A 27850-nucleotide genomic window follows, 5' to 3' on the forward strand; every position below is an offset into this window, starting at 1 on the left:
GCTGCATATGAGAAAGCTACAGTGGTACCTAAAGAATTTGTGGTCCCAGCACAAGCACAGCCTAGAAACCAAAATTCCAATGATCCCATGCCTGAAGCAAGAGTTCCTATGGTGGGCTCAGGCCTGCCAATCAAACACAGGATTGCCCTTCTGCAAAAGTCAACCAAGACAAACCATAACGACAGATGCCTCAGACCTCGGTTGGGGGGCACACATGCTGGGCAAGTGCATTCAAGGCCTATGGACTCAAGACCAGCTGCACCTGCACATAAATCTAAAGGAAATGATGGCAGTAAAATTGTCAATCCAGGCATTCAGACCCTTTCTCCAAGAAGGTCAGTTGATGATAAGGACAGACAACACCACAGTTATGTGGTACATCAACAAACAGGGAGGCACACACTCATATCCTCTATGCCGGCTGGCACTGGACCTATGGGATGTGGCTCTGAGCTACAACATTCAGTTACAGGCAATTTATGTACCAGGGAAGGAAAACATTCTAGCAGACATATTAAGCAGAACTACAACAGATGCCCACAAATGGATGCTGCATCAGGACATCTTCAAAGCCATCACAACAGAATGGGGATTACCACAAATAGACTTGTTTGCATCCCCACTCAATCACCAGCTAAAGAAATTCTGCACAAGGACGTACCACCCACTTGCTTGGAAGGTGGACTCCCTATCTTTCAGTTGGAAAAGCCTGATAGCATACGCATTCCCACCACTTCCTTTGATGCACAAGGTGCTTCTGAAGATCAAAGAGGAACGTCCAAGGATCATTCTGATAGCTCCAGACTGGCCAAGACAACATTGGTATCCATTGCTGAGGAGCATGTCCCGGGAACAAATATGGGCACTGCCCCTGATCCCATTACTGTTAACACAGAACAACTACAACATCCTGCATCCAAACCTGAAAACTCTGCAGCTAACTGCCTGGAACATTACATAACAGCAATTAACCCAAATTTATCCCAAAGGGTTAAAGACATAATCCTGGAGGCTCGTAGACCTTCAACAAGGAAGAATTATGCAGCAAAATGGAAAAGATATCTCATCTGGAGTACTGCAAAGGGGCAAGATGTGACACTGGTGAACTTAGCCAACATCCTGGAGTACTTGGCGGAGCTCTTCCATACAGGCCTGTCCTATTCCTCCATCAAGATACATGCATCAGCTATTTCAGCAGAATACAGCTTGGATCCTCCTGTCTTCTCATCCTCTGCTCAGACAGTTTCTGAGAGGAATAAAAAATGTAAAACCTCCCAGGAAACCTCCATTGCCAGCATGGGACTTGAACTTTGTGCTAGAAAAACTGACACTTCCCCCTTTGAACCAGCAGCAACAGCAGAATTACAATACTTATCCTGGAAGACTGCTTTCCTGCTGGCAATAACTTCAGCAAGAAGGGTCTCTGAACTACAGGCATTAATGGCAGTGCAACCCTTCCTGATCTTCCATCAAGATAGAGTGTCCATGAGAACAAATCCTACATTTATGCCTAAGGTGGTATCCAGAGTCTCTTTAAATCAGGCTATCCACCTTCCTACATTCTTCCCCAACCCACAGAACAGGGGAGAAAGGCTCTTACATACCTTGGATGTACATAGACAATTACGCTACTACCTGGACAGGACAAAAACCAATAGAAAAACTGACCAGCTTCTGGTAGCATATGCAACAGGAAAGGAAGGAAAACCAATTTCAAAACAGACAATCTGCAAATGGATAGGAAATTGCATTAGATTTTGTTACTCCTACCATGGAAAGAAGACTCCAGAGAACATCAGGCCTCACTCCACAAGGGCTACAGCCACTACCACAGCTTTCTTCAGGAGTGGCTACCAAGGACATTATAGATGCTGCTACTTGGACCTCCGTGCATACATTTGCCAAGCATTATAATTTACCTCTATACTCTAGATCCCGTGCTGGTTTTGCCACTGCTGTTTTGCAAGGGATCCTAACTACACCATAATCTCTACTCATTTCCTCCTCCCCTAGTTTAGCTGTGGTATTCTACCCATTTGTAAAGACTGCAGATGCATCCTTGAAGGACATAGTACAGTTTTGTACCTACCATAAATGTAGATGTCCGATAGGAATGCATCTGCAGTCAGGATTACCCACCCTCATTCCCCTCTGAGGTACTCCTAGGGTATTTGCCAATCTTCTGCTAGCTTGGGGGGGATCTATTATGGTGTATTTGTTTGTATATATGTACATACATGCTTATTTTGTGTGTTTGCTCTCTACTATTTGGAAACTTTGGCATTTATCCAAATTTAGCCATCCAAGAGGGCACCTGGCATCTGGGGCAAGAAACACTGAGGAAAATGGCGTCGGCTGATGCCTTTATACCCGAAGAACTGCCGCAATGACGTCGGGTGAAGTGCGACACCAGCCGAAGCCAGACTCAGACTTTGGAATCCGGCCGACCGAAGGGCTGCCTGACGACAGGACAACCCATTTGTAAAGACTGCAGATGCATTCCTATCGGACATCTACATTTATGGTAGGTACAAAACTGTACTTTATTGCATTTTGCAGGCAAAGAAATATTCAAATATACCCATGCCTGGACGATTTTCTAATTCAGGCAGAAAGCCAGGACATACTTTTAAGTCATCTGGCATTTGTAAAGAAATTGCTAACATCTCTGGGGTACACCATAAATGAAAATAAATCACATCTTGTACCCTGCCAACAAATTGTATTCCTGGGAGCAAGCTTGAGTACAACTTCCCAGATGGCCTACCTCACGCCAGAGAAACAAATTCATTTGACAGTCTACTTCAAACTACTGGCCACAAAGACTCCGCTATCTGCAAGGAAAATACTGCAAGCCCTGGGGTTCATGGCCTCTTGCATTCTACTAATTCCATATGCAAGACTGCATATGAGGAAACTACAATGGTATCTAAAAAGCCTATGGTGTCAACATTCTCAGGATCTAGAATCAATGATTCCTATCATACCTTGTCTACAGATAGAGTTCCTTTGGTGGGCAGAGGCCTGCCACTAAAACAGGGGACTGCCATTCACTCTACCCCCTGCCACCCAAACCCTAACAGACACATCAGACTATGCATGGGGGGCTCACTTGGCAGGGCAGTGCATTCAAGGCAAATGGAACCCAAATCAAATGCGCCTGCATATCAGTCAAAAAGAAATGTTAGCTGTACAGAATGCTCTGACAGCCTTCAAGGACCACATTCTTCCAGGACAGTTATTGGTAAAGACTGACACCACCACTGTTATGTGGTACATAAACAAACAGGGGGGAACCCACTCCTACCCTCTTTGCAGACTAGCCATGGCTATATGGAGCACAGCCTTGAGCTACTAAGTGCACCTACATGCTCAATTCCTGCCAGGAAAGCTAAATACACTGGCAGACAACCTAAGCAGAAATCTCATGGACCCACATGAGTGGAAACTGGAACCAAAGATATTCAACATGTTGAGAAACAAATGGGAGATCCCAGAGATATACCTGTTTGCCTCCCCCAGAGCTACCAATTGGACAAATTCTGCACAAGGATTCCCCACAAACAAGCTTGGAAAGTGGATGCCCTGTCCTTCACCTGGAAAAACCTATCGGTTTATGCCTTTCCCCTTCTGCCTGTCCTCTCCAAGGTACTGCTAAAGATCAAACAGGACAAACAAGGACAATACTGATTGCACCAGACTGGCCATGCCAACACTGGTACCCCCTCTTGCGCAGTATGTCATTGCTGGCATCATGGCACCTGCCTCAGACCCCCTGCCCTGCTGTCCCAGCAGGAGGGCCATATTCTGCACCCACAACATCAAACCCTGAACCTGGCAAGCCTGGCTAATTACCTGATCTCTCTGTTACCATCCCTCAGTAAGGAAGTGATGAATGTCATTCTGGAAGCAAGGAGGCCTAGTACTAGAAAATCCTATGCTGAAAAATGAAAAAGATTCTGTTCCTGGAGCCAAACTCAGGGGATGGGCACAGCAGCGCCCAGTTTACCCTATATTCTTCAATACTTAACTGAGATGCTTCACAAGGGCCTTTCCTTTTCCTCTATCAAATTTCATGCCTCAGCCATTTCAGCTCATTACAATACACAACCACCCCTCTTCTCTCATCCACTGCTGAAGCAATTCCTTAGAGGGGCCAAAACCTCAAGACCACCCAGGAGAGCCCCTACTCCAGTCTGGGACCTTAACTTTCTATTGGAAAAGCTCACTCTACTTCCCTTTGAGCCAGCTGCAAACGCAGAGTTGAAATTTCTTTCTTGGAAAGCAGCCTTCCTTCTAGCCATCACTTCAGCAAGAAGGGCGTCTGAATTACAGGCCCTTATGGCAGTGGAGCCTTTCACCATCTTTCATGCTGACAGGGTGTCCTTCATGCCCAAGGTGGTATCCAGTGTGGCCCTTAATCAGTCCATTCATTTGCCAACCTTCTTTTCTAATCCACAGAACAAAGGGGAACGAATACTGCACTCCTTGGACGTGCACAGACAACTTAGATTTTACTTGGACAGGGCTAAGACTCTCAGAAAATCTGAACAGCTGCTGGTCGCATTTGCTGCAGGGGCAGAGGGGGGGGGCATTTCAAAGCAAACCATTTCTAAGTGGATAGGCTATTGCATTCATTTCTGCTATAATCACCATGGAAAACCTACCCCACAGGGGATAAGGTCACATTCAACCAGGGCTGCATCTACCTCTACAGCCTATCTCAGAGGTATCCTTACCAGGGACATCCTAGAAGCTGCTACCTGGAGTTCTGTACATACCTTCACCAAGCATTACCACTTGCCATTTTTTTCTAAATCCAGAGCTGGCTTTGCCACTGCAGTCTTGCAGGGCCTTATTAGCTGGTCCTAATGCTATCTAATTACCTCCTCCCATCCTTAGCTTTGGGAATCTACCCAAATGTGATGACTGCAACAGTGAAACACGAAGAACATAGTACAGTTGTGTACACTTACCATAAATGTAGATGTTTGAGTGTATTCACTGTTGCAGACCTGGTTACCCTCCCTCCAACCCCCTGACTTCTGTTGGCTATACCTCTATTCTTGTTTACTATGCTTAAAGCTTTTTGGTGTATTTGCTTTTTTGTTAGAGGTGTAACCTTGTATATAGTTGCTTTCCATTATGGGAGCACCTGAAATCTGGGTCAAGAAAAACTAATGTAATGGCGTCAGCTGAATGCTTTATACCCCTGACTACCTGATGTCATGGAAGATGAGACAGCAACCGACGCAGGACCCAAGACTTTGATAAGCAGGCCGACTGAGGGCTACTGCAAGCAGATAACCCAAATGTGATGACTGCAACAGTGAATACGCTCAAACATCTACATTTATGGTAGGTGTACACAACTGTACTTTCTACTAGGCTCATTAATAGTGCCCTAGTATACAATGTATGTTTAACTTCTTTTTAATAATGTGGTTGGCCTCCTTCACCTCCTTGACTGTTAGGCTTCTTTACTTACATACAAATGTTTCAAGCACGGGCATTAAAGCCCTTCTAGCTTGCCAATATGCCAAAACACTTGTTCCCATAATAAATGTCCAGGCTGTTCTTAAAAATATCTAAACTAGTACTTGCTTTAATGTAATTTGGTAGTCTGTTCCAAGCATCAGCTACTCTGTCAGAGAACCAATTAGTACACTTCTCATTCCTATAGAATCTTCTACATAGGTTATCTGACGATTCTCTAGTACTTTTTGATAGTTGTCCCTAAATGCCTTATATACCTGAATAAGATCTCCTCTTAAATATCTGTAAGAGACACTGTACAAGTTCAGATATTTTAGTCTTTCATAATAACTTAGATTTTCACATCCATGGATGCCCTTAGTATATTTCCGCTGTACTCTTTCCAGTTTATTTATGCTTATTTTCCTATAGGGTTTCCATATTGTTATTCCATACTCAAGTTTGGGTCTAATGTAACTAACAAACAATGACTTCATTATGTTTGATTTCCTAGACTTTATAAATCTTTTTATACAACCTATAGTTCTATAACTATCATTAGCCAATTGGTTGATATGGTTAGAATAACTCGGCTGAATCTACCCATGTACCCAGGTCCTTAAATGAGTCCACAGTTTCAATCACTGTGTGCTGTATTAAATATTCACCTTTCAGTTTGTCTCCCAAATCTCATATGCTTAGTTTTTGATGTATTTATCAACACATTATTCTCCTGTGCCCAAATGGTCAATTTAGTCAAATTATTTTGCAGACATGCCTTATCTGTAACACTTGTAATCAGTTTACCCAATTTCGGGTCGTCAGCTTATAGACTGTAGAACACCTCAGATGAAAAAGTAAGGTCTGAAAGATACAATCTAAACAAGTAAGGGCCTAGTACAGAGCCCTGTGCGACACTTTGACTGTAACCAAGGATTTCACCTGTCCAGTTGGTGTGTGATACTTGCCATGTCCTATTTGTAAGCCATGCAACTATCCATCGTATCAACAGTGCATCAATACCTAGTTGTACTAATTTATTGATCAGTGTTTTGTGCATGACTCTGTCAAATGCTGAAGTTAAATCTATATAAATCACATCACAGCACAATTTTTCATTCATAGCTGTTATTATATTGTTATAGAACATCATGTTACAGGTGGTAATAGATCTATTTTCAACATATGTATGCTGATGTATGGTTTCAAGTCCCGATCTATCCAGTTCTGACAATAACTTATCCAGTATTACCTTCTCCATTATTTTTCCACAACATGAAAGTAGACTTAAGGGTCTATATGATTCTGGGTTTGTCCTACTCCCCTTTCCCTTAAAGACAGGTTTAATAAGAGTGCATGTCTCCAATCTTGAGGAATCTCTCCATATTTGTATGACCTAGTGAATAATAGATGTAAACTAATTTGCTTCTCCGTAGATCAAAAGGACAGGGAAGTAAGAGCTAAAGGTCACGTTCATTATCCAGCAGGTTGTAGATTTAAGGAGCTGCTCAACCCCCATTGGCCTGAAAGCATAATGCAGTTCCTTCTTTCCCAGATGCTTTGTGTGCATACAGTTTTATGCATCTGTGAATTCCCATTAGAATGCTTGCACACTCCTTCTCTGAGCCTCATATTGCAAGCGCTGCCATCCTGAGACCTTCATTCAAGTGGAGATGACACTTTCCCGTAGGATGGGTAGGTTAGCACTGACTTGTTGTTCCCATCCCTTTTTGGGCCAATTCCTGTAGTGCCCAAGGCTCACATGTAGTCCAGGTCATCTGGAGTGTAACAAAGTCAAAGTCTCTACTCTTTGGGGCTGGCCTTCACAGAGTGGTTAATGTTGAGTAATACTTACAATCTATAAAAATGCTTTATAAATTAATCCTGCATGTGTTTCCAACATTGTTATTTACTGGTTACTGATGTGTTATCTTGTTTTCAGGCAAAAACGAAAGAACATGAAGCAGAGCTGGAGAGGCATGCACAGTTCCTTCTGGTAAATTTTAACCACATTCACAAGAAGATCCGAAGGGTGGCAGATAAATACCTGTCAGGGCTTGTTGATAAGTGAGTTACTGTATGTTCAATAATTTTAATCACTTATTAATGTGGGAGTACATTTATTTTTCATTTTTTGCCACTAATTAAATAATACTAGATATAAAAATGTTGCCTGTGTTTTCTTGGCAGTCAGTCAGAAAAAGATACTTTATTTCTCTAGATAAATGTCTCTCTGATGAAGTTCATTGCATTTGCCAAAACAGCATGATGAACGTGATGCCAAATAATGACTACATTCATTTTTACAATGTGCTAGACAAGTACCATTGTTGTGATGTTATGCTATTTGATGTTAGTAGGCATTTTGAAGCAAGTCTCCATGACCTGCTCATTCACTTTGCCTTAGATTTCTGTATTTGTGATGAATCTTTCAGGATTCCATCTCTTGAACTCTGTTACTTTCAGTTAGCGTACCCTGTTAGCATTCTGTACCCTGTTGTCTACAGACATTTTGTCTTCATTTTTATTATATACACAAGCATCATGTATTTCAAGTCATGCTTTTTCTGGTGTGTTTGAAAAAATAGGTAGACAGCAAGCTAATGAATAGTTGTGGAACTTCATTTCTAGTTAGAGAATGAATGACTTGTATATCACCACTCTGATTGGAGAACACATTTTCTCTATCAGGGTTTTAATGCACAGGTAATAAAGTCTTTCGCCTTTTCCCCATTAGGCATCGCCACAGCAGATCACTGCTCCGATCTTGGTTGGCAATGGATTTTTACTGTGTGGAGTTGCCAGCCTTGGGCCAACCTTCAGAGAAGGCACACATGCACTCACATACCTACCTGCATATCTTTTAAAATTCAGTTATCCACAGAGAGGACATGCATACTCTGCACAGAAGGCACTCCAGCCAAGAATCTAACCGGAGAATCTCTTGCTGTGAGGCGACAATGCTAACCTTTGCACCACCGTGGCCATTTTTAACGTACTGGTAATGCCTGCTGAAAATTGATTCCACTGTTTCACAGCAGCATATTAAGCTGCCATGCAGCTCAGACTGTAAGGAAACCAGCAGCCACCATTATTTTACACTCGCTAAGCAGCTGTTCTGTTGTTTAGCGAGTGTAAAATTAAAAAAAAAATAAAAATAGAAAAGTTTGTGTGTATGCGTCCATGAAAGTGAGATTAAATGAAACATTATTTTACACTCACTAAGCAACACTTTTGCTGTTTAGCAAGTGTAAATTAAAAGAAACCTAAAAAGAAAGGGAAGTGTGTGTCTGTGTGTGTGTGTCTGTGTGTGTGTGTGTCTGTGTGTGTGTCTGTGTGTGTGTCTGTGTGTGTGTCTGTGTGTGTGTGTGTGTGTGTGTGTGTGTGTGTGTGTGTCTGTGTGTGTGTGTCTGTGTGTGTCTGTGTGTGTGTCTGTGTGTGTGTGTGTGTGTCTGTGTGTGTGTCTGTGTGTGTGTGTGTGTGTCTCTGTGTGTGTGTGTCTCTGTGTGTGTCTGTGTCTCTGTGTCTGTGTGTCTCTGTGTCTGTGTGTCTGTGTGTCTCTGTGTCTGTGTGTCTCTGTGTCTGTGTGTGTGTGTGTGTGTCTGTGTGCGTGTGTCTGTGTGTGTGTGTGTGTGTGTGTGTGTGTGTCTATGTGTGTGTACCTGTCTGCATGCGTGAGTCTGTGTGCATGCGCTCATGAAAAGGAAGTGTGTGTGTGTGAGAGAGATTGTGATTGAGCATTGGCAGCAGCATTTAAGAGGTATGCATTACCTCTCAACCTTTTAGCTCAAGAAATCTGGATAAAGGCTAAAGTAAAGGGGGACAAATGCTCAAAAATAGGAACATATTTTAAAAGATTGCTGTTATAAAATTGGAAATTTACTAGAATAAAAGGATTTGTGGTAGCATACATTTTCTGGGAAAAAAGTGTAACGTGCAAATGCATGTCATTATTTAGTGACTTCAGTCACCAGTTATTGCCAGCAAACCACAAATTTTATGAGTAAGGGACCAAAACAATGAGGTAAATATCTTGACATTTTTTGAAAATCTTGTGTTTTGGATGTAAAATACTTCCTCCAACATCATTAACATATATGTTTTAGCAAGTTTGAATCATTAGGTGGAGGAAGTCTTTTGCATTAAAAATATATTAAAAAAAATAGTAATACAAAAAAAGTAAGTAAAGTACAACAGTTTTACACACAGCCTATTCTGTAAGCCCAGTAATGTCTTCATGGTGTGTATTAGAGTGTAAATAATCTTCCAAGAGTGTAGAGGCCTTTAGCATGTGTTATTTACACAGTAATGCACACCCTGTTGGGCATTATTGCTTGCTTAAGCACCACATAATGTCAAGAAAATATACATCAATACAATTCCAAAGCTCTAAAAAGGGATGATATCTTTATATTTAGAATGCACATAGCAAAATAATCAGCTTTGCAGCCACAGTGTGTTAGCATTATGTGATGTAAACTTTGACTACCCGTGTGGAGTGTTCTACTTTTCCATCACAGAGATTGTTAGGGTACTTGAATTATGAGAATGAGTTTTGAAATTATTACTTTTTTTCTTTGCATATTCATATGTTGAATTCCACGGTGTTCAGTTTGCATCAGCAGCCTGTTAACTTTTAGGAAGTGCATACAACAAAAAATGCCCTCCCCTGCAGGCTAACTGCTTCAAGGGTTCCACTGTTTAGTCTTCACCTGTAGAGCAGGTATAAAATGACAATGACTGTGATTATCTTGGGACCTCAGTTCATGGGTGAAGAGGCATTAAAAATAATTAGCATAGCATTATAAGGACTGCAGAAGTAAAACTATGTAAATTGTCTGTAAATTCTGATTGATATCATATCCTTTCAGGTAATTGTTTTGTGTAGCCTGTCATTTGTTTTTGCCAGGGTTTGTTAAGCAGTAACTGTGCCTTCTGATTGGTTGATTATACTGCCTATTCAAGTGAGGATGCAATGTGCCAGCTATCCTCTACAAATCAGCATCTGTCTGAGCTGACTTTGAAGAGACAATATTGCCACTAGTAGTTTGTGTCTTATAAGCAAATCATTTCTGAGGAGACATTTTCTGTAGTGTTTTGCTGGTCATTTGATTGGGAAAATGTTTGTGTTTTATGGATCATTTGTGAGTTCACCAGTACAGCTTTTGAGAGGAGCACTTCTGTTTTGTGAACATTGATCTGTGCTTAATGTAAAGTCTCAGGTGTTGTTTTTATAGTCTGAATTTAATTTCTGTTAAATCTGAGGCAAAAGCAGTTAACTTACTTTCCTGTTTTGTTTTGCCCTTACAATGTTTAACTGATTTCTCAAAGCTTTCTTTTAAAAGTCAACAGTTTTTGTCATGCTTTTCAAATGACACCTGTGTGTTGACTGTTTTTCGAGTCACCAGGCTTGGCAAAGTTAAGTTAACTTACTTTTGGCTGTGTTTTTTGTTTCTCAATAGTCTTGTCACACTGCCTTATGCTTAATGTAGAGTTGATGTTTGCATGATTTACTTGTATTCTCAAAATATTGTGTGTTTGGGCTTTTTTTTTCTTTGCTTTTTAAGTGATTTAGCACTTAATTTCTTATCCAATTCCAAAAGGATTAGAATCCCCACAGCTCATATGCTGACCACAGGAGGATCACTACAATGTTATAAAACATTCACAGTGAGGACAAGCTGCTTCTTGGTTGCAGGTTAGTAGGATGTCACACTTTGTGCAGCTATAATGGAGCATTCTTGCGTACTTGGTGTCTACCCACAGATGGGAAGGAAACCAGATTTGGTATGAGGAAAGAAGGCTAAATCATAGTAGCTTACCGTTGATTGCTTCACCTCCTGATGTAATGATACATATGAACGTGTAACCTGAGCAATAGAAGATACCCTCTGTCACACCATACTGCCACTCTCATTAATATCCCCTGGCGTAGTCCCCAAATAAGCAGCATTCTTTCCAGTCATAAAACTACAAAGATCACTATGATGTGTATCCTCGAACAGCCTGTTACTGCTACAAACCTGGCCATGAAAAATCAGCCAAGACCTGTATTAGTAGAGATTTATTTTATTTTTATTTTTCTATTTTATTTTACATTTGTTGACCGGGCTAGTCTAACTGGATATATGTCCATTTTCAGTAGAGGCCCGGGGAGATAAGCTCCAAACAGTTAAAATAAATTCACATCAAAGTAATACATGTTTAAAAAGCAGATACATTTATAGTAAAAGAGAAAAGAGATAAAGATAGTATCTGTTTACATATTATTAAAGTATATAATTGCAGTACATTTGACATTGATTAGTACAAGTACAGTTACAAGTAGACATTCAAATAGAATAAAAGCAAAATGTACATATAATACATCTAGTAGTAAAGGGATTTTTTTTTTTTTTTTACAAAGTAATTAATACTATGATGGAGAAATAGATTGTTAGATGTTAGGATGAAGTATATGCAGGGTTCTAAAAGTAAAGGTTGAGTCATATATCAGGAGCTAGATAGTCAGTCAGGATTAGTACAGGGGCACAACCACTGTGTTTTGAGGAAGAGCTTAAGTTTCTTTTTAAATAGAGTTGTGGAGGGAATTGTAGATAGTTCAGAGGGAAGTAGGTTCCAGTGTTTTCCAGCAGTATTGGAGAAGAGGGAATCTCCAGCCTTGTTATTTGCTTTGTCAATGTTTACAAGAGGTTTGTGTGCATATCTTAGAGACTTTAGGTTATGGTAAGGGTAAATTAGAGTAGATAGAATAGGTGTTTTGGCAGGTTGATACAGTATTTTATGGGCGATGGCTAGTTGATTAATTTTCAGTTGCTGTTGAAATTCAAGCCAGCCTAGTTGCTTTAAAGTAATACAGTGGTGGGTTCTGAAAGGGTTACCTGTAGCAAACCTGGCTATGCTATTGTAGGTGTTTTCTAATTTCATAAGATTATGTTTTGACAGGTTAGTAAATATGGGTGAGGCATAGAGAAGGGAAGAGATTAGATGGGAGTAGGCAATGGTTATTCTAGTTGCTGGAGTGAGGTAGGGTTTAATTCTGAAAAGAGAGCCTATTCTTTTATTAATAGTTTTCACGGTGTTGCTGATATGGGTGTTGAAGCTAAGGTTGTTGTCGATGGTGATGCCTAGCAGTTTGGTAGTAAGATCTTGGGATATAGGTGTGCCATTTTTAGATAAAATTGTGAAGTCTATTTGGGGGGATTTATTGGTAGGTGTGAATAGGAGGAGTTTAGTTTTTTTTTGGTTTAAGTAGGAGACAACATTGTGTAAAACACACAAACACACAATATTTTGAGAATACAAGTAAATCATGCAATCATACGAGTAGAAAAAGTTGATCCTGAAAAAAAAAGTGTAGTAGAAGGAAAAATTATTAAAAATTGGAGACAGTAACACCAGGCAGAAGAGAAGTAAATTTATCCAAGCAGTCGGGGAATGTTGAGAGACAAGTGTGATTCAAGCTGCTTTATCTAGCTTTTTTTAAGAGTATTTATCCTGGAGGATCAAAGACGTTTTGGATGCAGAACTGGTTAAGGAGGAAATAAAAAAAGTTTATCCAACAAAAAGTGAGCCATCAAACAGAAGGGGGACTCTGCTTTTCATTCTTCTAACAATAAAGTTCGTAGAGAGACTTTGCCCGTTAAACCTTTTCCAATCATACAAAGAAAAATGAGAGACTGAAAAAAGCACATGAGTTGGCTAGAAGAATCTGGAGCACCTTGGATGTCAACTAGTGTCTGCTGGTGGGAGATGGAGATGAGCAGGAAGAAGACCAGCAAGACTGCAATTGGTGAACAAATGGGGAAACTATAAAGCAAAAGTCACATTTGTGAAATATGGTTTTGCAAGGAAAAAGTGGCTGAAAATGACTGGACTTTCGTTGAATTTGTTAAATTTGTTGATGTACTGTAAAGCATATACCACATTTGTCATTAATCTTTAGAAAGACATTAAAAGTAAAAAAAGTAACTAAGAAAAACAATTTTTGTTCTTAGTATTTGTATAAAACACCATGATATAAAGTGCACATTATGTATACAAAGCACTTTTGTGTAGCTGAGAAAGCTCTTCAGTGTCTATTGCATGTGTGAAAGATATTGAAGTAAGCAAGTATTTATTTCAGTTGTAAGAATTATAAGTTTTACAGTATAAAAAGAGGTAGAAAAGGCTTGGCAAAAGTAAGTTTACTGTGATTATGCTCTGATCTTGGAATGCTAGGGTAGAGGTGGGCTTTAAAAGTCCAATGATTAATATATTATATATAGAATTAAGATATTTTCTCTAATTTTACAAGGGTGCATGTCTACATTAATGTTTTTGGCGTAAGCTATAAACATGCTTTTCTAAGCAAGTAGGCTTGAAAATTGTTAGTGTTTGGGTGCAGCTGTCGATTTGTGGCAGTTGTTCCTATCTGGAGGGTTAAACTTCATTTTTTGAAGATGCACATAGTTTTGTGTGTTTTGAGTTAATATCTGGTGGGGGTTTTGTGAAAATGTACTTATTTTTTTGTTTGAAGGCTGTCACTAAAATAAAAGGTCTTGATGAATGTGATATGGATTCAGATGGAAATGAGAAGAAGCAACTATATAAAGGATTAGCCTGACAAACACTAGGGATCTGTGTAACGCAAAAGTTGTAAACATACATTAGTCTAGATTGTTACGTATAGTAGATGGGAAATAACTTTTTATCATAATAGCTCCATTATCCTTATTATCCTGAAACTGCTTTACATGTATAGACAAAAAAGAAAGAGTATTGAAATGAATTAAGAAATGCAGAGTTCAAATAGCAGTGCTGCAGGAGGTGCATTTGGAAATGAAGCATGTGCATTTGACAATGAAAGGATTTCAGAATGATTGTACAGCAGAATACCAGGAACAAATGAAATGAGTAATTATACTGATTGCTAGACGAGCTCCAATAGTGATAGAAGAGGAAACAAAGCAGTTACCTCTTTCTTCCCCATCGCACCTCCAACATTTGCTATCTTCCCCATCGCACCTCCAACATTTGCTATCTAGCTGAGGAAAAATTCTTTGGAGTCTGCTTAGGCTATAAAAATACCTGTACAAACACTTCTAAGCAAAAATCCCAACTTTTCTAGACTTTGTTGCATACTTAGCAGCCATACATATGTCCTATTGTTTTCTTGTAAATTGCTTATCCAGTTTGTTTCCATTCTTTACTAACGTCCTGTAATTGACTGCTATAGTAATCATGCAATATTGTATATGCTGTACTAATTATCTCTCTTTTAACAACAGCTTATGTTTTAGATTCAACTAAAAACTCTACCAAAGCAGGTCTTTTACTTATGAATCCTATATCCCTTTCTCTTTGCCTACACTCTTAGTCTGTGATAAGGAAAGCAGTCTCTCGCTTGCAGTCCAAATATCTTCTTGGCATCTTTCCATTTTATTACATTTCCCTGTCTAGTTGTTTGCTCCCAATACATTGATTCCTTTCCCATTCAGCCTTGTCTGGCATTGAATTGGAATTGCCAGCCAGCAGTAGATGGGAGTAGTTAGTGCATAGTCAAAAAAATGAGTTAAGTTCATTCCTGTAAAGAAGATGTGATTGACAAGAAGTATTCTGTGTGTAAGGGAACTTCCCACACCAGACAGGGTAGTGTGAGAGACCAAAAAAAAATAAGCCATTCTACTTTGTAACACACATAGGAGGTCTCATCTTGTGTCATCTGCCCAGATAAGCTGGTTTCTTATGTGCTAGGAATGCTGTGAAGAAGAAAGCTGTTTGTTCACTTGAGGTCAGCCAGGTAATTCATGAGGTGTGAAGTGGGTGAAAAAATGGAGGAAGCAGGTAAAGTAGTTTTTTCAGATACTTATTTAATGCACTTTTGAGTTTGACTGGAGTCCAGGCCTTGTCTCAGGAGGCAACAAGCACAAGTCAGAGAGCTAGTCTTAAGCAGCAGTCCATCCCAGTATGTACAGACACACACACACACACACACACACACACACACACACACACACACACACACACACACACACACACACCTGGAGGTTATTTTAAAGAATTGCTAGCTTATCTCTCGGCATGTGTTCAGCACGTGCAAGGAATTCTGAAATTCCATTGAAAACCAACCCACATAGACACAGGGAACACAGGCAGACATTGCACAGAAGGTATCCTACCTGAGACCTGAACCAGTGAATCAAGCATTGTGAGGCCATAGTTCTAATTGCAGTACCACTATGCTACCCAGGAAGATTTCTTAAAAATATACAGTGTACAACTGCAGTGGTGGTGCTGCGGTAGCGTTGTCACCTCATAGCAAGACGTTGTCCCGTTCAATTCTCAGCTAGAGCGTCTTCTGTGTGGAGGCATACGTGAATGGGACATGCCTTCGTTGAAGGTTGTGTGTCAGGACTGGTAACCCAGTATGTAAAAATCCACTACCAGTCATTAGCGGACCGGAGTTCTGCTGTGGCGACCCCTAACCGGGAAAAGCCAAAAGACACAAACAAACAGACAGTACTGTTACTTAAGGAGACCAAGTTAATGATGCTTGAAGTCAAAGGTGCTTAGATTGAACTTGAAGACAGTATTAGATGGAAATGTGAAGAAACATGGTTTTATGGGGAAAAAAATGAATTCTGAAACTGTCTAGTGAAGCAAAAATAATTACATGATTTAACAGGGAATATGCCAGGATTTTAGTTCAAAAGTGTTTTGGGGGTTGTTGCTAAAATAAGAGAGGACAGATTATGTTTCTGAGGATTTTCTTTTCATTTCAGATTTTATTCAGCTTGTTATACTTAAAGCCTACTCTGATACTACTTTTTAATTGAGACTGGCACTGTGAGTAAATCGTCATTAACATCTTATGAGGTTGAGATAATGGGATGTCTGACTTTTTACTGAACACAGATGGTTATAATATTGAATGAAAATGTCTCAATCAAAAGATCGACAGTAGTATAAATGCAATATGTGCATGCACGCTGTCTACAACAAGCCACTGTCAAGTCCTTGGAGTGTAACACAAAATGAGTGCAAACACTGGTCTTGTGTGGGGAGCAAGGCCAAATCACAGAATTTATTCCGTATTAAGATGGATGAGGCATTCTACATTACCCGTAGGTATGTGTGTGTGTGTGTGTGTGTGTGTGTGTGTGTGTGTGTGTGTGTGTGTGTGTGTGTGTGTGTGTGTGTAAGTGTAAGAAAGACCTTACAAGTTACCTGCTTTTCTCCCTGTCCGCCGGGTTATGGTAAGAGTCAGATGCGACTCATAAGAGAGTGAGGGAGATGTATTAATTTTGACATTTTCAAGTTTCAGCATTGTTGTATTTCAGTACTTTTCATTCTGTATTGTGGCGCTATCAATTATCTACTTTCAGTAAATGAGACCTTTGCTTATCTATCTTTTATAGTGATGCTGCATATTTGGCATCAGAACTTTAGCAACAGATTTCATTTTGAGACTATATTCTTGTAAAAATGTTTACCTAAAGGAAAAAAAAAACTACATGAATTTTGAATGCTGTTAGCTTGATGCTCTCTCACCTGCATTTTTGCCTTTGTCCAGGTTCCCACATTTGTTATGGAGTGGTACAGTATTGAAGACCATGCTGGACATTTTGCAGACCCTGTCACTTTCCCTTAGTGCTGTAAGTACTGTGTAAAACAAGACTTATTTCTATGCCTGAGGCTTTCAGCAATGATTTAGTCAGAAGTACACATATTGAACAACTGAGTGCAGTCTTTGTGAGTCTCTTCCAAACTGTGTAACTTATTTGTAAGCAGTGTCACCTCAGTTTGGAATATCCAGATAAGTTAATGCCACCATCTAAAGTCTCCATCTCATTAAATGTATCATAGGGATATTTGTATAGTCTACTTTGAACTGGAATCACTGAAGTCAGGACTGTTTGACTGAAAAGCAGTATACTAAACCTTGTTGAGTGAAACTTGTTAAAATGATAAAAGTCATAAAAATCAAGGTCTGTATGAGTGTGTTGGGGGGGGCATGTCTCCTGATCCAGTAACCAAACAAATGCAGTTTATAGCTCCTTGGGATAGTTTAAGAATAACTATCTTGCAGCATTATTTCACTTTCCCCATTCTACTACATGTGAAACAACGTAAACTATTTTCAATGAAATCAAGTCAGCAAAGGGAGTTAAATCCATTTGTCTTCAGCAAGTAACTAATCCTGATGTCCAAAAAAACTATGTAGCATTGTTTATTTGAGGAAGTAAAAGTTGGATAATTGTGTTTTTTGTTTAAATTTGCGTTGGCTGACTCTGCTTCCGTGGCACAGAGGGGATGACGCCTTGACTGTGACACAGATTATACATTTTCCGATAGTGACACAGGTGCTTGTGGGAGCAGGATGGGAGTGAAACGTTCATCCTGTGGGACAATGAGGTGCCTGTGTCTCACCTCCTGGGTGATACCTAGAGGGGAGTAATAGGTGTAGTACTACTGAAGTCCAAACCTGCAGAGCAGGCACTGCGCAGGGGCTGGGTTGAGCATGCAGGTTGATGCATATATGCTTCTCATGCTTGTTATTACGTTTGCAGCTCTAATGAACTGCCAGGGGTAGTAGTTGCTTCAAGGGGGAGGAAGGAGAGTACACTGGATCTGACAGGCTGGCAGTCCAGCCTGCTTGCCACCAGCTGTCTCTTACTTTTTCCAGAAGAGTAAATGATTTGCTCTGGCTCTCTAGCCAATGAACAGATTGGCTAAAGGGCTGTTGTCCAGGCTGGAGAGTGCCTGACTTCCTCTGTCCCTGAGAGGAAAGGTAATGGAAAGGAAAGGGAGACATTGGGAAAAATCCAGTGGACAGAAATTAAAATTAGTTGTGATCTGCTCCATTTTGTTTATTTTCACCTTATTACCTTTTCACTGTATGAGCCATTTGCCATGAAAGCTATCTCTGAGCCCATGTTTGTACTTCTCACTAAATATTGCTGTTTGCACGAAGACCATTGGGAATTCACTTAAATCTGAATGAAGGCAGAAGGACTAGACCCTAGGACACATGTTTATCCATGACTTGTATCCAAAGCAAAAGTATAAAATACATTAATGGCATTTTTTGTATATTAACCCCCCCACCCAAGGACTGAGCCCAGTGGCTGTTATACCTACACCCAATCAGCCCATTCTTCTGATGTTGTGGAAGCTAGGAATTCTATGCTAAGAACCTTGTGCCCCATTTGTTTCTTCCCAGAAATTTTTAATGAGCTAATACCACTTATGATGAGAGTTGGGTGGTAGGGAGTTTCTAGCTTGCTGGTTCTGTGGTAAAGCTTACCTTCTCCACTGTTGGAGTACCCCCCTCCCCATGTGACAGCTCTTCTAAGCTCAGCTGTGGCTCTTTGCAGAGCGGAAGCATGCTGAATTCCCCTTGGCTCACTGTGTAGGCCACACATGATAATGCAGGCTTTATATCCTAAAGCTCCATGGGGCGGACACCTAGTGCTCTCTGTAGTAGTGGGTGCCACCCTTATGACAAACCAGCCCCCCCCTCCACACGCGCACACACACACACACACACACACACACACACACACACACACACACACACACACACACACACACACACACACAAATCCAAAATGGGCAGGCTGGTAACAGCTACACACACCCATCCTTCCTGTTAGCTCCTGCAAGTGCCTGGCTTGCTATTCATACTCGTCACCTTGAAACATAGTCATGATTTACCCCTGTATGCAGTGGAATTTGCTGTTAATTTGCCAGATTTTATACAAACTATCTACCATTGATTTGAAAAACTAAGTAACTGCAATGGTTTGACTGTCAGATCTAGACTAATAGGTGTTAAGTGACAGACTGTAAAATAAGGAAAAAAAAATTCCAGCCTATGAAAATGTGACCCCCCCCTCCCATGTACCTGATTGGTGGTGGTGTGTGTTTCATTAGCATCACCTCCCAGCCCAGTTTATGATTCCTGTGAAGCATGAGCTTCACTGTCTCTTCTAAAGCTGACTTCAGAATGGAAGAGTTGATAGCATCTTTTTATAGACGGGGCAGTTTTCCATGGTTGCAGCTATGGTTAGCTCTCTGTCAAAGTTATGGTGCCTAAACTTACAGGTGCTGCAGTCTTGTCACAATGGATAGTTTATGTTTACTAAATTTATTACGTCTATTGTGGTTAAGCTCCAGCCTCCCTTTTGTCTCTGCTTGTTGAGCTGGCCACTTTTTCACTATCTTGACATTCACATGGCCTCACTTTGAGATGTCATTGCAGCAGGAAACATATAGAACATGTCTGTAAAAGCACTTTGAACTACTTTGCTGAATTCTCCTATACTCCCAAGTGCACTGTCATTACTGTAGTCTAGCTGTAGCTCTAGTTTCATAATAGTAGAAGCTGGTCCTTCCAGTCTGCTTCCAGTTCTTATTTATTTGTTGCTTTGCTTAGTTGATTATTTAAATTTGGGAGAAATGTGGATGAACTGAACCTAAGTCCCTTTTCAGCCACAAACCAGAAGGGGAACACGATCAACGAACATCAGACATAACAACCATGTTGCATAGATTTCAAAATCTGTCAGCAAGAAGAATATGTAATCATTTCATGTATGAACAGCAGTGACATGATGGAGCAAGTCAAACAAGCATATTAGAGCTAATTTCAAATATGTACAGCAGTGACATGACAGTGCAAGTAATAGTTCCATGTATGTGGAATAAGGCAAATTAAAATATTACTGCTCAGTTGTGGGGATGTTCTTCATGTTTCACTGTTGCAGTCATTGCATTTGAGTTATCTGCTTGCATGTAGCCCTCAGATTAACAAAGTCTTGGGTCCTGCATCAGTTGCTGTCCCTTCTTCCATGATGTCAGGGTTATAAAACATGCAGCTGACGCCATTAAATCAGTCTTTCTTGCCGTGCATTCCCCGAAGCAGAAGCAGTTCGCAAGTGCCGGTCGGCCGACTCCATGAAATTTTCGTTTTCGAGTTTCAGAACCGAAGTCTTCAGCTAAAGCTAAGTACCCCGTTGGGGAAACTTTTTCTTGCTCCTTACCAATGTCAGTAAAAGTTAATAATTGCATTACTTGTGGAAAGCAAATACCTCATAAAAATTTTAATTTGTACTGTATTCCTTGCCTAGGCCCTGACCACGACGTACCTTGCTGTCGGTTTTGTGCTTTATTTAATCAGTGCACTATCCGTCGTCTGTATATTTTCGCCTCTAAATATTCCGGTTTTTGGTTTAATTATCCAGAAATGTCGTCGGTTAGCCATCCGACTACCGGGATTCCGAAAAAATGCAAAGATAAAGACAGAGACAGGCCGCCAAGGTCCACAACTGCCGATGATGCTTCTCCTAAGCCAGTCGCCAGTTCGCTGGTACTCAGTGAGGTGCTTTCGCAGCCCCTGATACCCGCTTCTTCTGTTTCACAGGCCTCTACTGAGACCCATTCGGAGTCCGGTATGCCGCAAGATGCTTCAACTATGGAACCCTCAGATGGGTCCAGAGCCAATGTGCAGGCACTGGCTTCTGAGGTTGTATTCAGGCCTATGGGCTTGCATATTAAATCAACGCCTCCTTCTTTACTTGGGCCTAAATCTCGATCCATGCCTAAAACACTGATGGCCAGGCCACATGCTCAGGCCTCTATGCCTAAAAAAACAAATGATAAGAATGGCTGAAGATCTAATAATTCTAATCAGGGGTAGCAACCCCCCCCCCCTTCTAAGAGGCCTAAGACTGAAGTTGATTATGAATCTTCTGATCAGGATTCTGTTGTTTCTGATTCTTCTGATGATCTGGATTTGCCCTTATCTACTTATGAAGATTCTGATGCAGAGGACTCCATTCCCTCTGCTTCCCCTCCTGAGGATTTTTCTTTTGGAGAAACCTTACATACTCTAAGGGAGCATTTCCATTGGGAAAGCCAGGATTTTTCTGATTCAAAAAAGAGGCTTAGGGATTTCCTTCTCCTACCTCAGCATAGGCCTTTAGCTATTCCTCCTGTACTAGACATTGTTGATGATGCTTTTTTGGAATCTAGTTTGGCCCCTGATTCTCTGCCTCCTGCTCCTAGAAAACCTGACGGATACTACAGGGTCCCAGAGTCCCACAAGTTCCTTTTTAAAAATCCTGTTGCAGATCCAGAGACTATTTTACAGGGGCCCAAAGGCATTAAGGCTTCTACTGCTAAAAATCCTACCCCTTCTGATAGAGACTCCAGGGCGCTGGATAGATGGAGTAAGAAGGTTTACACTTCTGCAACCTTGACCATTAGGACTTTAAAACTGCCAGTTTCATATGTTAATGTATCAGCAACATGTTATTGGACTGCTTAAACAGAAAATGATGTTGATTCTGACTGTGTGGAAAATAAAGAATTTCAGGATTTAATGCATTCTGCTGAACAAGTTGGAAAACATACTTTGCAATGTGGTTTTGATTCATTAGAGGCCTCTTGAAGGGCTGCTGTTACTGGGTCTGTGCTCAGAAGGCATGCTTGGCTTAAGGAGCAATCTTTGCCTGATCATGTTAAAGCTTAATTGTTGGCTGCCCCTTTAAATCAGGACCACCTGTTTGGCAACAAGGCTGAGGAAGTTCTTAAAAAGATGGAAGATAAAGCTAAATCTATGCAAACTGTTAAAGGTTTTTTATAAGTTCAGCCTCCTAGATTTAGTAGGAGAATTGGTCCTTTCCAGCCCCTTCCAGGTCTTCTCAAGCCAAACCCAGACACAGCAAAAACCCCAGGTTTCAGTCCCAGGGGATACACAGAACTAAGCAGTGGGGGGCTTCCACTTCCAAATCTGGGAATAATAAGACTTCCCCTGTGGTAAACTGTCTCAGTGACTTCCTTTTAAAATTTCCAAGCACTTATCAACTGACTGCCCCTTTGGGGGGAAAGATTGCTCTTCATGCAAAGAATTGGGAACTCATTACCCAGGACAAATGGGTTTTAAATATAGTGTCCCAAGGATACAGATTTCACTTCCACACATTGCCAACACCAAGCGGGTGGCTGGACCTACCCCCAAATCAGTGGGCAGAGGCCCAAAAACAAGTGCTTTCTCTCAAGCATGGGGGATATTCAGCTGGTACCAGAAGAGGAATAGGGACAAGGTTTCTACTCAAGACTTTTCCTCGTACCCAGAAAAGACAATTCATGACGTCCTATCCTGGACCTGAACACCTTTTTGGAGATTCCAAAATTCAAGATGCTGACTCTTCACCAATTACTTCCTATGCTAGGCAAAGATGCCTGGTTGGCAACACTAGATTTAAAAGAAGCATACCTGCACATCCCAATCAGGGAATCTTGCAGAAGGTACCTACGCTTCAAAGCAGGCTACATGCATTATCAGTTCTCTGCACTGCCCTTTGGCTTATCTACTGCACCCAGGGTATTCACAAAGTGCCTAGCTCCAGTTATTGCATTTTGCAGGCAAAGAAATATTCAAATATACCCATACCTGAATGATTGTTTAATTCAGGCAGAAAGCCAGGCCATACTTTTGAATCATCTAGCCTTTGTACAAAGGGTTCTAACTTGTCTGGGGTACACCATAAATGAAAAGAAATCACACCTGGTACCCTGTCAACAAATTATATTCCTGGGAGCAAGCTTGAGTACAACTTCCCAGATGGCTTACCTCATGCCAGAGAAACAAATTCATTTGACAACCTACTTCAAACAAGTGGCCACAAAAACCCTGCTATCTGCAAGACAAATACTGCAAGCCTTGGGGTTCATGGCCTCCTGCATTCTTCTAATTCCATATGCAAGACTGCATATGAGGAAACTACAGTGGTATCTAAAAAGCCTATGGTGTCAACATTCTCAAGACCTAGAAATAATGATTCCTATCATACCTTGCCTACGCCTAGAGTTCCTTTGGTGGGCAGAGGCCTGCCACCAAAACAAGGGACTACCTTTCACACCACCCCCTGCCACCAAAACCCTAACAACAGATGCATCAGACTATGCATGGAGGGGCTCACCTGGCAGGGAAGTGCATTCAGGGCAAATGGAACCCAAATCAAATGCACCTGCATATTAATCAAAAAGAAATGTTAGCTGTACAGAATGCTCTGGCAGCCTTCAAGGACCACATTCTTCCAGGACAACTAATGGTAAAGACAGACAACACGACTGTTATGTGGTACATAAGCAAGCAGGGGGGGGGTACACATTCTTACCCCCTCTGCAGACTAGCCATGGCATTGTGGAACACAGCCTTTAGCTATCAAGTGCACCTACAAGCACAATTCCTGCCAGGAAAATTAAATACACTGGCAGACAGACTAAGCAGAAAACTCATGGACCCACATGAGTGGAAACTGGAGCCAAGGATTTTCAACATGTTGACAAGCAAATGAGGGAGCCCAGATATAGACCTGTTTGCCTCTCCCCAGAACTACCAATTGGATAAATTTTGCACAAGGACTCCCCACAAACAAGCCTGGAAAGTGGATGCTCTGTCCTTCAGCTGGAAAAACCTATCAGTCTATACCTTCCCCCCTCTGCCTCTGCCCTCCAAAGTACTACTAAAAATCAAACAGGACAAACCAAGGATGATTTCGATTGCTCCAGACTGGCCGCACCAACACTGGTACCTCCTCCTGCGCAGTGTGTCACGGTTATCTCCATGGCACCTGCCTCAGACTCCTTCCCTGCTGTCTCAGCAGGAGAACAATGATTCTCCACCCTCAGCTTCTAACACTGAACCTTGCAGCCTGGCTAATTACTTAATCTCTCCCTTTCCATCCCTCAGCAAACCTGTGATGGATATCATTTTAGAGGCAAGGAGGCCTAGTACTAGAAAATCTTATGCTGAAAAATGGAAAAGATTCTATGCCTGGAACCAGTCTCAAGGGATGAGCACAGCAGCGCCCAATTTACCTCAGATTTTACAATACTTAACTGAGATGCTTCACAAGGGCCTGTCTTTTTCATCCATTAAAATCCACACCTCAGCCATTTCAGTTCATTATAACACAGAACCTCCCCTCTTCTCTCATCCACTGCTCAAGTAGTTCCTCAGAGGGGCCAGAAATTTGAGACCACCCAGGAGAGCTCCAACCCCAGCCTGGGACCTTAACTTTATCTTGGAGAAACTCACTCTACCTCCTTTTGAGCCAGCTGCTACTGCAGACTTAATTTTTTTTTCTTGGAAAACAGCTTTCCTTTTAGCAATCACTTCAGCTAGAAGGGTATCTGAATTACAGGCCCTTATAGCAGTGGAGCCTTTCATCGTCTTTCATGCGGACAGGGTGTCCCTCAGAACCAATCCATCCTTCATGCCCAAGGTGGTATCCAGTGTGGCTCTTAATCAGTCCATTCATTTGCCAACCTTCTTTCCCAATCCACAGAATAAAGGGGAATGGATACTGCATTCCTTAGATGTACACAGACAACTTAGATTCTACTTGGACAGGACTAAACCTCAAAGGAAATCTGAACAACTGCTGGTGGCATTTGTTGCAGGGGCAGAGGGGAAGGCTATTTCAAAGCAAACCATTTCTAAATGGATAAGCCATTGCGTTCATTTCTGCTATAAGCACCATGGAAAACCTATCCCGCAGGTGATCAGACCTCACTCCACCAGGGCTGCATCTACCTCTACAGCCTTTCTCAGAGGCGTCCCTACCAGGGACATCCTAGAAGCTGCTACCTGTAGTTCTGTACATACTTTCACCAAGCATTATCATTTGCCAATTTTCTCTAAATCCAGAGCTTGCTTTGCCACTGCAGTCTTGCAGGGCCTTATAACTTGTCCTAATGCTGTCTAAATTCCTCCTCCCAACCATAGCTTTGGGAATCTACCAAATGTAATGACGGCAACAGTGAAACACGAAGAACATAGTACAGTTGTGTACACTTACCATAAATGTAGATGTTCGAGTGTATTCACTGTTGCAGTCCTGGTTACCCTCCCTCCAGCCCCTTAACTTCTTTTGACTATACCTCTACTTTCCTTTACTATGCTTAAAAGCCTTTTTGGTGTATTTGCTTTTTTTGTTGGAGGTATATCTTTGTACTTTTATATTTAATTGCTTCCCATTAGGGGGGCACCTGACGTCTGGGGAAAGAAAAACTGATGTAATGGCGTCGGCTGCATGTTTTATACCCCTGACGACCTGACGTCATGGAAGAAAGGACAGCAACCGATGCAGGACCCAAAACTTTGTTAATCAGGCTGACTGAGGGCTACCTGCAAGCAGATAACCCAAATGTAATGACTGCAGCAGTGAATACACTTGAACATCTACATTTATGATAAGTGTACACAACTGTACTTTGTTAGGAAGTATAAACAAAGTACAGTCAACAGCAGAAAATATCCTAGTGCAGGGTTAAGTTATGCTAAGAAGTATAAACGAAGTACAGTCAACAGCAATAAATATCATAGTGCAATCAAGTATTATTGTAGATACACCCAGAACACAACAACTGAGCACTTTTTTCACTTTAATCTGCAGTTTTTATCAGAAAAGAACATACTTGTATATGCCAATACACCCTTCTTTTAAAACATTACCAGTGCATCATATGACAAACAACGATCAGTTGCATTCCAAGCTTCACAAAGACAAAACATTTTTAACTGTGTCATTTAATCCCAGTGGAAAAATAACAGCCAAATAAAATTGCCAAAATAATTATCTAATAAATTATTACCCCACCACCACCACCACCACACACATCCATCACAGGTTTTTCAGTAACCATAAAATTAATTTAACACCTTTACTGAATTATCACTTAAGCCATGGGCAAACACACTTTTGTATAAAAGATAACACACCATATTAACATGTTTCCAGTTACAAAATTTATATATCACAAGTATACTTTTGTATATCTATCAGTCCAACATTGCATACATTTCTTGGTTCCTGCCTTCCCTTAAACCTCACTCATCCTCCAAAACATTATTCTCCATGTATTGTTTCCACAATTTCCATTTTTCTATGCAGTTAGCTCCTATCCGTTTCTAAAGACCACATTTCCATTTCTTTTGTTTCTGACAATGTTCAGTACTTCAAATGCAGTTGATTTAGACTTTAATTTCATTTTGTAGTAATTGCTTTTTTGGCATCCACCAGAAGTAAACTAAACAAGGTTTATTATTTCTAGGATGTTCAGACCCTGTATCTCAGCTCAAAAAGATCATTTCCTTAGTTACACCCGTTTCCTCATCCAGTATTTCTGTCAGGGTACGCTACAGGGAATTTTTGAAGTCTGCCAACTCATTGCACTCCCAGAACAGTTTCTCCATTACCTTTTTCTTCCCAATCACACCTCCAATATTTGACATCTACCTGAAGAAAAATTGTTGGGGTATAAAAGTGAATTATTTTTTTAAAGTTAACACAGTATAATAACTTCTACTCAAAGTTCACCTACCTTAGTAAACTAAACTTGTGGATGAACAAGAAAAATGCCCCCCCAGCACTAAACACCTTCTTCTTATATTTGGCTGTAAGGGACCGGGAGCTATGTATAACTCTGCATTGAGCACATCCCCAACAAGGGTGGTTGCGTTTCTTATTCATAATACTGCATAACACATCTCTATTTCTAATAAAGCGTTTATATTACTGCCCTTCTTAAATGTAACCCTTTGTGAACCTCCAAGTACCTTACTCAACTCAATATTCTCTAAAATTCCCTTCCGATTATCCAAAATGTAGCAAAATATTAATTTGGAATATAAAGAAAAACGCATAGTACTTTTATCAAAAGTGCCTCTGTGTTTTTTTTTCCTTATGTTTACATTTTCTCAACAACTATTTTAAAATGAAAGTAAGTTTAGTAGTTCTAAAATAAAAAAAAGTTTCTTTCCTCGCTGATTTAGTCAGTCTGTGGTAATGGATTACCTCTTCCTAGGAGGAAATCAATTAAAACATTGCATTCTTTTGATAATAGAGTGTCATCAGAAATCAATCTTGCCAGTCCCTCAAGCTGACCCTTAATGTTCTTTTTCAGGAAAGGGTTGTCGCCAAACTTAGGGAATCTATAACAAGAAAAATAACCAGAGATCCTGTAGAGGTTTTAGAGATAATCAGGAAATTTTAACAATTTGTATAAAACAGGGAAATGTGGAAATTAAGATAGTAAAAATTGAAGTATTTATGGAAGACTAATTATGTCTAGGTTAGAGGTAGACCAGACTCAACAACTAACAGATCTGATGTTGTCAATTTTGATTTATTCCTCAACTGTTGGGTTCGGATCTGATCCTTGGTTATGACTTAGCTGCTTCTACTAGCTCGTGAATCACTGAAAGCTCTCAAGCTCCTTCCTTTCACATAGTACCCTAGTCCCTAACGGGGTCTATATTAGATCACCGAACGCTTAGGTAAGTTGATTAATCGACCCCATTTAAGCGAAAGTTTACAAA

At 40.7% G+C, this 27850-nt stretch overlaps 1 protein-coding gene across 1 annotated transcript in view; it reads left to right on the forward strand.

Annotated features, from left to right (window-relative positions):
• The window catches only part of PI4KA (phosphatidylinositol 4-kinase alpha), a gene marked incomplete at its 5' end in the record, with an annotated part of 2160482 nt that overhangs the window by 948811 nt on the left and 1183821 nt on the right, over window positions 1-27850 (forward strand). The window contains 2 exon segments of the mRNA XM_044068731.1: window positions 7418-7542; window positions 17030-17111. Coding sequence (XP_043924666.1) covers window positions 7418-7542; window positions 17030-17111 — 207 coding nt within the window.

Source organism: Protopterus annectens, chromosome 4.part0, assembly GCF_019279795.1.
Source record: "Protopterus annectens isolate FY-2018-M chromosome 4.part0, PAN1.0, whole genome shotgun sequence".
NCBI classification, from domain to species: domain Eukaryota; kingdom Metazoa; phylum Chordata; order Ceratodontiformes; family Protopteridae; genus Protopterus; species Protopterus annectens.